The following is a 14,625-nucleotide window of genomic DNA, read 5'->3' as shown; positions in this document are numbered from 1 at the left end:
GACGTGAATAAAAAATGGTAGTTTAATGTTAACCCGTGCAAAACGCGGTTTCCTTTGCTCAACGGCTACTACTTTATAAAACTATAATATGTTAACAACTTTTTTAAACTATTTTTTTTACAAATTATTTTATTATTCTGCACATTTGAAATAGATCAATCCTAAACTATTTTGTTGTTAAAAAGTTCTCAAAAAAAATTATTAAAAAAACGTTTTCTTACTTTATAAGTAGCTGGAACAAGAACCAAAGTAAGGCCACTCTAGTTTGTGTAGCAGCAAAATATCTTTTTCTCACACACCCACCATGGGTCACGATCGTCAGCTTCACGTATTTTTCTTCCCCTTCTTCGCAAATGGTCACATCATACCCACTATTGAGCTGGCTAGAGTCTTTGCCTCAAGAGGACTCAAAACCACCGTAGTCACCACTCCCCTCAACGAGCCATTCATTTCAAGAACCGTAGGAAAAGCCAACATCACCATCAAAACCATCAAATTCCCGTCGCCGGAGCAAACTGGCTTGCCCGAAGGTTGCGAGAACTCCGACCGCCTCTCCGGAATGCAGATCATCCCATTCTTGAAGTCCACCGTGCTTCTGCGGGACCCACTGGAGCAGCTGCTGCAGCAAGAACTCCCTGACCTCATAATCGCCGACATGTTCTTCCCATGGGCTACGGACTCTGCTGCCAAGTTCGGGATTCCTAGGATTGTGTTCCACGGATTAGGATTCTTCCCATTGTGCGTGTCCGCGTGCGTGAGAAAATACAAGCCGCAGGACAAGGTTTCCTCGTACAGCGAGCCCTTCGTGGTTCCGAATCTGCCGGGGGAAATAATGCTCACCAAGATGCAGCTTCCGCAGACCCCGAAGCACGACTTGGAATTCACCAAGATTCTTGAAGAAGCTAACGCGTCGGAATTGAATAGCTACGGCGTGATCGCCAACAGCTTCTACGAACTCGAACCAGTTTACGCAGATCATTATAGGAACGAGCTTGGAAGAAAAGCGTGGCATTTGGGACCAGTTTGTTTGTCCAATAGGGACAATGCTGAAAAAGTACACAGAGGAAATGAAGCAACGATTGACGAGCACGAGTGTTTAAAGTGGCTTGATACGAAGGAACCTGATTCGGTTGTTTATGTTTGCTTTGGTAGCATGACAACCTTCCCCAATGCTCAACTGAAGGAAATTGCGTTGGGTTTGGAGGCTTCGGGGCAGCCTTTCATCTGGGTTGTGAAGAAAGGGTCGAGTGAGAATCTGGAATGGCTTCCAGAAGGGTTTGAAGAAAGAACGGTAGATCAGGGAAAGGGTTTGATCATAAGGGGTTGGGCACCCCAAGTGATGATTTTGGATCATATAGCGGTTGGGGGGTTTGTGACTCATTGTGGATGGAACTCAGCTATGGAAGGAGTGTGTGCGGGGTTACCAATGGTGACATGGCCCATGTACGCGGAGCAATTTTACAATGCTAAGTTTTTGACGGACATAGTTAAGATTGGGGTGAGTGTTGGGGTGCAAACGTGGATTGGGTTAATGGGAGGGAAGCCTGTGAAGAAGGAGGTTATAGAGAAGGCTCTAAAGAGGATAATGGTGGGTGATGAAGCAGAGGAAATTAGAAACAGAGCCAAGGATATTGCTAAAATGGCAAAACGAGCTGTGGAGGAAGGAGGATCATCTTACTCCGATTTCAACTCTTTAATTGAGGATTTGAGATCGCGAACGCTTTGATGTGTGCATGTAGAAAAACTTTTGTGCAATAATAAGATGATCGATTATGTCTATCATACGATGCTTATCACACATGCTTGCCTAGGACCGTCTTTGCCATAAATTTGACTGACTTCTATTTAATTTTAAATAATGAATGCATAATATACCATAGCAAAGAGATATATGTTCTTGAACACAACTACTTCACTTGAGTGATATGCCTTCACTAAATAGGGAAAGATTCCATAAAAATACAAGGATCATGAAATTTTTACAATTTCATCTATTATTGGTCATAACTAGTTTGAAATTGCAATTAGTTAGCTCACTTTCCCTTGTGAACCTCATTGCCTTCATTGAATATGTCTTGGTTAAAGTCACTTATTTGATCTTGCTTATTCTTACATACAAGAGCCATTTGATGTGCTTTGCTTCATCTAATACTAATGCACTTTGTCTAAAGTGCTTTGTTTCTTTTGATGCTTATGCGCTTTCTCAACGAACTTTGCTTTCGTCTAATGCCTTCATGAAGAGATCAAATGAATTGTATCCGATGAGAAGGATAGACAATATGGAGAACTAAAGCTTGCATAAAACACACATTAAAAGTTTTATATGAGTAAAGCATGTACTAGACTAAGTTCTTCTAAGTTTAGTTATCATCAAAACTCTATTGAAAAGACTTTTTGGAATTAGACAACCAATGGTCTCAACGATCTCACTTTTTTCTTATGATAACAAAAGATTTAACAAACAAACAAAATATCAATAGAAAGCATAACTATTAGAGATTACACATAACTTTGGACTTGGACGAATGCTCATTTATATATTGTCTTTTTTTTTCAAAAACAATAACGAGCAATCACAATGATAGTAAATTGCCATGATAATCCACAGTCTGGACTCAATGAAAGCAAAATGACGAGGAGTGGTTCGTATGGCGTGAATGAGACAAAATATGTTGCAGATTCCTAGAAAGGATCAACCTAGTCTAGGGAAGGAGGTTAGAGAAAGCTATAGAAAACCTCTAAACGGTGACTCTTAAGAAAAAAGAATATCGATTAATCTCGACAACAATTCACTAATAATCGAAGAGTATCAATACAATGTGGAGAGCTATGTATTTATAAACACAGTAGCTCTCTATTACGCTAACACAATACTTTAATATCTTGCATTGATTCGTGAATCAGATGACAAGTGGCATACCAACTATATAGAAGGCTTTATTCCATGTGCAAAATGTGCAAAACATGTAAGGAGGTGTTCTGGAAGGAAGGCCGACCTCTTTGAAAAACAGCTTGGTAGCCCGACCTTTATACACAACTCGACAACCCACTCGTAAAAAGGAGCTTGGCAGCCCGACCTTCAAAGGAGCTCAGTAGGTCAACCGTCAGGAGAGTCGCCAGGTCGACGATCAGAAGAGCTTGACAGGTCGGACCTAGTGATTTAGGTGAACTTAATGCCTACACTACATATGTATAAATAGAAGATGTTTGTCATCAAATTGGTGAACTAAGAACTGCAAATCAAAAGGATGTATATAAATTGATGATGTTTATAGTTGAAGAGAAATTAAATTGAAACCTTAGTTTTGGCAAGCATATGTTCTCCACTCTCCATGGACAACACCAAATCAAACTGCCCATCAGGGAATGATTGCTACAGAGCGTCAATAACCTGAAAAGAAACCTACAATCACCAAAACACGAAAACAAATATTTTAGACTTATATTATATTATAACAGCTACACGCGCATAATTCTACAAAAGTTATAAAGAACTTTTTCAAGTACACTAGATCATAAGAAACAAACGAGGGATGCAACGGAATGATTAGCATCTACAACAAACCAAAAGGGATAAATTGATTTCTTATCGCAAATAATATCTTTAATAATTTTCAAATAAAACATAAATTCTTTAAGAACAATTTAAACAAATAAAAGAGTAAAGAATAAAGAAAATTGCAAAGGTGATTTTTATACTGGTTTAGATAACAGATTCTATGTCTAATTGTTAATCTCAATCGAGAATTAACGCTTCACTATCACAAACCAAAAAACTATTACAATTACAAAGAAAATGAAAGAGTTTAAGGTTAGAACACCTCTCTTGTTATCCCAAGAGATGAAACTCACTTCCCTTGAAACCCACAAGGGATGAACACCTCCTTCGAATGCTTTACAAAGGATGAACAACCTCTTTTGAATCTTCACAAAGGATGAACACCTAATTTGAATCTTCACAAAGCACTCATTTGAATCTTCACAAAGGATGAACACCTCCTTTGAATCTTCACAAAGGATGACTGACTTTAATTGAGCAACAACAACAACACTCAATCACACTCTTAGTGAAAGTTCTCGCTTTATGCACACACCAAGTTCTCAAAGCCAATGCACAAGTCTTACACAAATCCTAGAACACTTATCAATACACACAACAGATAAGATTTTTGACATAAACATATTTCGTATTTTAGAATGGGAGTCCTAATAGAATTTATAGAGATCTCACTCAAGAATGCCTCCAAAAATTTGTTGCCAGTTATTTAACGTGGGATAATCAATTATCCACTTATGGTAATTGATTATGCATTTAATGAATACACAACGATAAAAAAGAACTTGCTAAAAATTCTCATAATTGCTTATGATAATCGATTATGGCAAGTCATACTTGATTACTGATAATCGATTATTATAATTTGATAATCGATTATTTTGAGTATAAAATCAAGTTTTCTTATTCAAAATGAATTTTAACGCAACCTAAAACAAACAATAAATAAAATTAAAGATAAATCACATCCTATACATAAATCTACTAAATTACAAAAGCTTTAACACAAGATAAGTCTTCATGAAGATCTTCTTGCAACAACAGCACTTGAGACTTGACTTTGAGACATCATTGTCGCAACCGGAATCGCGACGGGACGATGATCCAAAAAAGAAACGGGCGATTTGAAAAACAGATTTGGGAGTCGCCACCATAGTTTATTCTGGAAAACTACGGAAAAACCATAAAATGACAAGGCATGGTCTACGAAAATGAGATTCTAAGTTCGGGAGTCGGTTACGTGTAGGGAAGGTATTAGCACCCTACAACGCCTGCCCTAAGGCAGTACCTTTAACTAAATACGCGAATATGAATGTGGTTTTCAAAATGTTTAACTATTCCCTAAGAGACAATATATATTTTTTAGTTTTTTGTGCTCGACAAGGATCGACCTTGCTCCTACGTATTCTCATTAAAATGAGAAATCAGGGTTACGTAGTTCTTTTAGAAACTGCTTGAAAATTTTGTTTGAGGAATTGTTTGAGAAATTTGTTTGAGAAATTGATTATGGATAACTTTGGATTTTTAGGGAAGTGAACCTGACAAGGACTAGCCTTGCTCCTACGTATCTCCACTTTTGATGGAGAATCAAGGATCACGTAGTTCTGGCTAGTTGGCAGGGAGATCCCCTCTTCCTGAGACATTACCTATTTTTTATTCATTTATTTTCAATTTTTTTCATTTTCAACTTTTTCTTTTTCCTTTTTTGGACACATTAGAAGTCATTTCGTCTTATCACAAAATTAAGCTTTATGAAAATTTGAGCAATCATTATTCAATCTTCGTGGACTTTATTAGGCTTGTAACATGGCTAGGGGCTAAAAGGTATTGAAAGAAAAGATATAAAGGCCCAAATAAATGTTTGTTGGTTTTTTTTTTTTTAAAACAAGAGTTATCATCTAGGCATTGCATCTTTTACTTTTTCTCAAACTTCGTTTTTCATTCTTCTTAATTATTACCACTTTGAGATTCTTTTTTTTGTTTACCATTTTGAAGGATTCCCCTCGTTTGATCATTGAGTACTCTTCATTTGCATTCCGAGTTGACTCATACTGATGATAACCCTTGCTTGGGAATAATTTTGAAAAAGAATTTATTTTTGGCTCAAACGGGGTGACAATGGATATAATTTTTCTTTTTAGATAAAGAAAGAAGGCCACACATCATTTCAAATTCTGATTGCTTTACTTTCAAAAGATTAATTCTACGATTAGATGACCTCAACACGAGTCATTTTTTCCTTTCTTTTCCTTTTTCTTTCTTTCTAGATCGCCTTTTCGAGTTTTTGAATCTAGTTGACTTATTCTGTTTTTTTTTTGTTTTCTTCTTCTTCTTTTTGTCCCAATGGATTCAAGGATCACCCTACTAGCGCAAGCGAGAAAACTTTTGGCCAGACTAATCTGCCCCAGTGTAAAGGTTTACTTTGTTACTGAGGGTAGCGACAGTGTTTGTTGGGGGAAAATCATTTATTCTTGGAAGGTGAAGGGTGAGAGTTTTCAAGCAACATGCGCACAAACGTCTTGAGAGAAAACGTCAAATTATTATTTTTGATTAGACATTTGACCTCGGAAAAGTTTGACACTACAACTTTTATTTTTGATTTATCATTTTTTATTCCTTTTTGCTATTTTAAAAAAAAAAGAGTTTGGCAATTTGCATGAAAGACGAGTGACTCAAGATTGCCTTTATTTTTTTCAATTTTGTTATTTGCAACTTTCGTTTTCTCCACGACACCCTATTAGGACATGATTTCCAGTAAACCTTGGAGATACCACGTAATGAAAGTTCACACTAAAAGTCATGGATGAAAGCGTGATATCAATGAGCATAGTCCTCATAGCATGACAATCAAAACATGGGCAAAACAACATCAATTTCACCTTTACAATAACCTATGCTTTCCTATATAGTCCTAAAGTCCTTTTCATTTGTCCATGGCATTCGCAGAGGCGAACTCACGCCTTGCCACAGTACTGGATTGACTTTCTTCAAACTTTAAACATCCTGAATCGATCAAAGATTGCACTTTATGCTTTAGAGCCCTGCATGCCTCTATTGAATTTCCACACGCTCTTTCATGATAATCACACTTGGCATTTGTGTCATAGTTCTTTGGGTACGGAGGTCGTACAAGCCTGGTTGGACAAACCTCTATGAGGTTATTACGGAGAAGATCTGGCAGTAGCTTTGTATAGGTCATGGGGATTAGAGTAAAATTGGCGACCTTTTCATCACGATTGTAATTTCTTCGCTCAATGGCTCGATTGGACCCATAGGAATGTGACATTTGAGGATAGGTAGTAAAATGTGAATTAGCTCTTCGTTCTTTGTTTTTCTCATGTCTAGGACCATACTCATTTAAACTTGCTACTAGATCTGGGCCTAGTGCAATTTTTCCATTTCTTATGCCATCCTCAACCCTCTCTCCAATTACTACTATATCAGCAAAACTTGAGGAGACATTGCTTATCATGTGTTCATAAAATGGTGGTTGTAGAGTATTCAAAAATATGGTAGTCATCTCCTTGTCGCTCAGAGGCAATTCTACTTGAGCAGCAATTTCTCTTCACCTTTGGGCATATTCTATGAATGATTCAGACTCTTTCTTCACCATGTTCTGCAGTTGTACTTTGTCAGGTGTTAGATCTTTATTATATTCATACTGCCTTAGGAATGCATCAACCAAATCTTTCCATGAGTAGATGTGAGTCGTTTCTAAGCGCATGTACCAAGTTAGAGCCACGCCAGTTAAACTTTCTTGGAAGAAGTGAATCAAAAGTTTTTCATCGTGGGCATAAGCTGCCATTTTTCTGCAGTACATGGTTATATGGCTCCTTGGACAAGTATTTCCCCGATATATCTTAAACTCTGGCAACCTGAACTTTAGAGGTATCACCACATCAGGAACTAAACATAGTTTTCTAGCATCTCCAAATTCAAAACTTCCTTCGCCCTCTATGGCTCTCAACCTCTTCTCAAAGACTTCTAATTTACTCTTGTCGTCCTTCAAATCTACTGGTGTAACGACACAAGATGAAGATTTCGTCTCAGGTTGTTTTTTCATTATCATGCTCTTAATACCTGGTTGGATCGTCTTCCCAAGAATTGTGAAAGTGGTTGCCCCAAGCTCGCCTTCTACTTCAACTGCATTACCTTCGGCCTTTTGAGTGTCAAGATGTCCCAAGTCCACTCTTGAGGGTGGAGTATAATTCGGGGGAAGACCATAGGAAGGGAAAGTATGTGCTTCTGGAACTCTTTGTTGTGGTCGTTGTGCGCACGAATCTCCAAGGCTTTGTAAGGCATTCAGGGCCTCTAGGATTTGACTCATTTGTTCCTTCAGCTGTTGGATATCGGCTTTCATTCCCTCTTGAACTTCTCCTTGGTTCTCCATGATTTGGCCACTGGTTCGTGTCCTTTAGGGTGTTTTGGAGACTGAGCCGTATTATTATTTTTAAACTGAATTTCATTAGATGAAATAAATTAAGAAAAAGAAAATAAAAAAGAAAAAGAAAAAGAGAAAAGGCAAAGCAACGCAATTACTATCGTAAGAAGTTATAAAGATGTGAAAATGTTACCAAATGTATAATCTGGAAATTAACATGAAACAAAGTCAATAGGACAGTTCATCCACAACATTTAAGTTCAACACATGTGAGGTATGCAAAATCACGATCATCTATCACGAGCCTCAACCATCACATTCTTCATTTCTCTCATCAGTTTCTTGCAGTAATTAAGGAAAGTTTCAACCTTCTTAGATGGGTTAAAGATCGGCAATGCAGACTCAGCATCAACTAATAACTTAGGGACATCCTTAATGGCTTCATTGGCAAGGAAAGCTAGTTGTGAGAAATTTCTCCTCCAGTTTTCCTTAACTCGCTCTTGTTCAACGGTATACTCCTTCATCTGATTCATCAACTCTTGATGTTTCGTCTCTGATTCAGCCCGATGCCAACGTTCCTTCTTCAGTTTTGTCACCGCTGCTTTTGCCTGTTGTTCGACGTCTTCCATTCTAATATGCATTTTGTGCAGCTCCTCTAGTGCTTTTTGCTTGTCCCTCTTGAATTGGTCACACAATTGCTTCGTAACACGCTTTGATATTTCAATTATACCATATTCTCGGTCTTTCAAGGTCAGCTCAATGTTGGTCGTTACCAGGTCTTGCTTTTGTCTTCTTAACAACTCCTCGTATGCTTCGCTGTTTTCCACACCACCTTGCTTAAGATTCACATAATCATGTTGTAGGTTCTGAAGATTACTGGTCAACTTGATATTTTCTAGTTTCATTCGCTCGAATTCTGCCTTCAACGGTTTTACTTCTTCATTTTCAGTCCCATGAAACTATTTTTCATAATCTAGGTTAGGAGAAATTAACTTGAAAGGCAACTTCACTGTCCTAACCCTCTATGCAATCCAATGGCTGTAAGGAATTCCTTCATCAATAGTCCATGGTCTAGGGTCCTTTTCTGCACGAACAATGTTGCCCCAAGCATTCCTAACTTGGTGAAACACTTCAACAAAGGTTCCTTCCTCATAATAGATCTGCAATATGACAAGAGATACGGGTGTAGGTGATCCTCTCATAGGACGCCCAAATTGCCTTTGTGCTAACATAGGATTGTAATTAATACAACACCTGATACCCATGAGGGGTACATTAAGGTAGCCCCCGCAATGATATATGATTTGCGATCTATGTTGCCAACGGACACACCATTTAATTTGCTCCTCATTTAAACTTGCACAAAGTTGCGCCCATTCATTTGCCCCTTTCACATTTGGTTTACACTGTAATAGCTCATCCATGTGACACGTGGCATTCAAGGCGTCCTCACTCACACGGGAGATGAACCACATATACAACACTGGTAGACAACATAACATTTTTCCTCCCTTTAGCTCATAACAATGATTAAGGGTCCCATAAACTTCAGCCAGGATGGCAGTGACGAAATTCTCACAACGGCATAGTCGACGAAATTCTTGACATTAGGAAAAAGCATGACACCATAGAGGAGAAGAGCCAATACATCCATAAATGTTTCCCAGTTTTCCTCTTCAGCCAAACGATGCAAGTATCCCTTTAGGTATCCTTGAGGAAGGCCCCCCACTTTGCTCTTGATTGTGAACTTGCTCTCCAACTTCATAGGATGTACTTTCATGATTCTTGCTAGTTGCAAGACAGGGGTATACTGCCCAAGGTAGTTGTATGGAGCTTTTCCCTCGAGAGGTATATTTAAGATTTGCTCGAATTCTTCCACTGTTGGCACCAATTGGAAATCTCGAAAAGTGAAACATCTCAGTGGTGGATCATAGTACTTGGCTAAAGTAGTAATTGCTGATGTTTGGACCTCCACCTCTAACAGGCTCAATAAATTCCCATACTCCTTCTTGAATGCATCCTTTTGGGATGTCTTCATTTTCTTTACCAGTTCTCTCAGACCATCCATATTTCCTTCCTCTGCTTCAATGGCTATCCTTTCCTTTAAAATGTTTGAACTTGAAGGTCGGTCAACTTCAAATCTCATGTTAATTTCCATTTTACCTCAAGGGCTTAGTCACAAATTTATAACTTCCTACCTAGAACCAACAACAAGACCATAAAAATGCATGAGAAAGACGCATAATGATATAGTGATATGTACAAAGTGTTTAATTTTATGAAGCAAAAATAACGGTTATAAGACGACACACATCTCCCTTTGTGCCCTAGGAAGGTTCAACGGTTAAGATTCAAGGTTAGGTACATGCGATCTCACAAGGATGGTTCCCTGAGCCTAAAGATCAATGGTCACTAGAGCTATGCCCCATTCACAACATCTCCACAATAGTCGAGTCATCAACTAGATGCGGAGACACAAGTGAAGAAAACAAACTCCAGCTGGGGTTCTCACGATAGCCAAACAGGAAGTATGTCCCAAATGGCACCGTTACACAACCCCTCTATTTCTAAGTTACACTCAGACCCGGGTATAGGGCCCCACTCATGATATTCATAAAGTGTGTGTGAAGAGAGAATACAATGCATACCCAAACCCTCACCTGCAAAACAACCAGAAAATTCTCCCAGGCAGATATAACCATGTCATCTATTCTAGAATTCAATATCCAACAATTATTTCAAACATAAAGAACAAATAAAAGAACTCACATGCAATTATTCCAAATATCAAACATAGATAAAGAAAAAGGGAACAAAAACATAAAGCAAAACCACGTCGAATTCACACATTTAATTAAATGGCCTGACTCTCTAGATTCCCCAGCGGAGTCGTCATCTTTTGCAATTGAAATCGCAACGGGACGACGACCCAAAAAAAGAAACGCGTTTGAAAAAAGAGATTCGGAGTCGCCACCATAGTTTATTCTGGAAAACTACGGAAAAACCATAAAATAATAAGGCATGGTCTAGGAAAAACCAGATTCTAAGTTCGGAAGTCGGTTACGTGTAGGGAAGGTATTAGCACCCTACAACGCCTGCCCTAAGGCAGTACCTTTAACTAAATACGCGAATACGAATGTGGTTTTCAAAATGTTTAGCTATTCCCTAAAATAAAACTCTAAAGAGACAAAATATATTTTTTTTAGTTTTTTATGCCCGACAAGGATTGACCTTGCTCCTACGTATTCTCATTAAAATGAGAAATCAGGGTTACGTAGTTCTTTTAGAAACTGCTTGAAAATTTTGTTTGAGGAATTGTTTGAGAAATTTGTTTGAGAAATCGATTATGGATAAATTTGGAATTTTGGGGAAGTGAACCTGACAAGGACTAGCCTTGCTCCTACGTATCTCCACTTTTGATGGAGAATCAAGGATCACGTAGTTCTGGCTGAGAGATTGTTTGTTGTTTGAAAATGTAGATGTTTTTAGTTTTTGAAGATTTTATATTTTTGGTATTTTTTGAGAAAAAGAAGGTGAAAAGGTTTTTTAGCACAAGAACGATGCGAGCGATCACACATGTGCTTAACCCTTTAAGACATATTTTTATAATTTTATTTGAGAAAGAAGAAAAGGTTTTTAGCACAAGGATGATGCGAGCGATCACACATGTACTTAACCTCTAAAATAGTTTTTTTTTTTGGGATTTTGATGTAATATTTAGATTTTTGCGTAATGAGCACTAGGCTGATGCGTACGATCGCACGAGCACTCACACGACTTTTTTTCTTATTTTTATTGTTTTTGCGTAATGAGCACTAGGCTGATGCGTACAATCGCACAAGTACTCATACGACTTTTTTTGTTTATTTTATATTTTGGGTAATGAGTACTAAGCTGATGCGTACGATCGCACGAGTACTCATACCGATATTTATATCATTACATGTTTTATAAAGTTTTATATTTTTTTTATTTTCTTTTTATTAAGAAAGAGAAGTGAGTTGAAATATCAATGACATAAAAATGTGAAAAAGCATAGGATAAAATTGTGGTAGAAAACAGGATAAATTTATAAACTAAAAAAATGATCAAAATGCATATAAATACAATGAAAAGAAAATGTGTACCTTGTTGAAGATTTGAATGATGAAGCAAGACTTTGCTTGTAATAAGTTGTGAGAAGAGATAGATTGATGGTGAAGAAGATGAATTTATAGTAGAAATATGGTATGGGATTTACTATGTATAGAGGGATTAGGAAATAGTAAAATGTGAGAGAAAAATGATGTAGAGTTTTGGGATGGAATGAAGAGATTTTGAGAGAGAAGAGATGGATATTATGTAATTGTGTGTATGTGAAGTGAAGAGAATGTAGGTATTTATAGAGTTAAGGATGAGGAAAGTTGATGAATAAAAATAATATAATAAGTTGGTGGAAAATTTAGATGAAATAAAATATAATAGAAAAAAGTAAATAGTAAAAGTTAATGTGGAAAATAAGTGAAAGAAATAATATAAAAAGTTGGTGGAGAAGTAGGTGAAATAAAATATAGTAAATAATAAAAGTTAATGTGGAAAATAAGTGAAAGAAATAATATAAAAAGTTGGTGGAGAAGTAGGTGAAATAAAATATAGTAAATAATAAAAGTTAATGTGGAAAATGAGTGAAAGAAATAATATAAAAAGTTGGTGGAGAAGGTAGGTGAAATAAAATATAGTAAATAATAAAAGTTAATGTGAAAAATAAGTGAAAGAAATAATATAAAAAGTTGGTGGAGAAGTAGATGAAATAAAATATAGTAAATAATAAAAGTTAATGTGAAAAATAAGTGAAAGAAAATAATATAAAAAGTTGGTGGAGAAAGTAGGTGAAATAATATTGATGAAGAAGATATAATTAAAAATGTAAGTGGAATAATTAGAAAAGTTGGTATATAAAAATTAATAAGGAAATGAGGTGGAAAAAGTAAATGAAAAAGGTAGATGATGTGGAATGTGATATGGAGGGTGAGGTGGATGGTGATAAGGAGAGTGGGGTGTGATAAGAGAAAAGGGGTGGTGAGGAAGTAAAAAATTTAATTTGGGGGTGCAAATAGTAAAACAAATAATATTTTTTTTTAATTTTTTGTTCTTTTTTTTTTATTTTTGTGATGAATTTTATTTACCCGGACGAAATTGGGTATTGACAATCATCAAAACTTCTTCTCTTCAGCTTTATACTAACAATCTCCCCCGTTTTGATGATGATAAAAAACTCTTTGATTTTCTTTGATTTAAAGCATTTTGTAACTTGTACTAATTTGTAACTCATATATAACTTAAAGAAAAGATATTAGTAGACAAGAGATAAATATAATTATGTCTTTAAACATATTTCTTCCCCTTTTTTATCATTATTAAAAAGAGCTATGTATGATTAAAAAATATTCTCCCCCTAAATATATGCCAAAAAAAAAGGCAAAACAAATAAATAATAGTTATCATAATTTTTATTAAAGGGAAACCAAAGACATAATTCAAAACATAAGAAATACAATAAATTTAGAAATCATAACAAATAAATAAAAAGAGTATAAAGAAGTATTTCTCCTTGTTGAGTAATTTAAACAAAATTAAACTCCCCCTATATTTGATACCTTAGGAAGAAAGAGAAGTAATTTAAAAAAATTATCAAATTCTTCTTTTCATGTTAAAAACTCCCCCTTAATTTGATAAACCATACTTCAAATTTTGTTGCACACCCAAACGCTTCGTCCTTAATTTTGAAATAACCTGATTTTTAGAGATGTCATCATCAGCCATCGAACATATGTTGGCTTGATCATCAGAGTCGCTTAAGCTTATTGTAGATTCATTATCTTTCGCCCAAGAAATATATGTCTTCTTTTTCTATAAGAACTTCTTTTTGGCCTCTTTCTTCACCCTTATTTAGGTTTGGACAATCTGCCTTTGTAAAATAACTACATAAGTAGTTTTTATTTCTTAGATGATATATTACAATGTGTGATACTCTATAAATAGAGTATGTAGTAGGTGGGAATTAATCCCAACCATCAAAGTTGGGCTACACAGTAGCTACACAGTAACATATGCATAATACATTTCAACACTCCCCCTCAAGCTGGAGCATATAGATCATATGCACCAAGCTTGGAACATATAAACTGAATTCTGGGCCCTCTTAAAGACTTAGTCAAAATATCTGCAAGTTGTTCATTAGAACTGACAAATTCTGTAATGAGATCCTTGGACAATAGCTTTTCTCTGATGAAATGACAATCAACTTCTATGTGTTTTGTTCTTTCGTGAAACACTGGATTAGAGGCAATGTGAAGAGCTGCTTGATTGTCACAATACAACTTCATAGTCTTATTTTCACAGAATTTTAATTCCTGAAGGAATTGTTTGATCCACATGAGTTCACAGGTAGCCAAGGCCATAGAACGATATTCTGCTTCTGCACTAGATCGAGCAATAACACTTTGTTTCTTGCTTTTCCAAGATACAAGATTGCCTCCAAGGAGTATACAATATCCTATGGTAGATCTTCGATCATTTGGACAACCAGCCCAATCTGCATCACAATATCCTTCTACCTCAGAACTTCCCTTATTTTCATATAACACTCCTTGTCCTGGATTCCCTTTTACATATCTAAGGATGCGTATTACAGCATTCCAATGATCAA

General features: G+C 36.3%; 1 protein-coding gene across 1 annotated transcript; it reads left to right on the top strand.

Moving 5' to 3' along the window:
- Nucleotides 1–188: 188 nt before the first annotated feature.
- Nucleotides 189–1,779, top strand: LOC108343395 (scopoletin glucosyltransferase). The gene has a single exon (XM_017581650.2). The coding sequence runs from the start codon at nt 305–307 to the stop codon at nt 1,724–1,726; it is 1,422 nt and encodes a 473-aa protein (XP_017437139.1). The 5' UTR covers nt 189–304; the 3' UTR covers nt 1,727–1,779.
- Nucleotides 1,780–14,625: the final 12,846 nt, after the last annotated feature.

The sequence above is a fragment of the Vigna angularis genome, chromosome 1 (assembly GCF_016808095.1).
Source record: "Vigna angularis cultivar LongXiaoDou No.4 chromosome 1, ASM1680809v1, whole genome shotgun sequence".
In the NCBI taxonomy this organism is placed as follows: domain Eukaryota; kingdom Viridiplantae; phylum Streptophyta; class Magnoliopsida; order Fabales; family Fabaceae; genus Vigna; species Vigna angularis.
Note: the sequence above shows the minus strand (reverse complement) of the source record. Positions and strands in the feature narration are given on the sequence as shown.

Bases quoted from the DNA above. Each gene is read 5' to 3' on its own strand.
- LOC108343395 (XM_017581650.2), top strand. From the start codon at position 305: ATGGGTCACGATCGTCAGCTTCACGTATTTTTCTTCCCCTTCTTCGCA.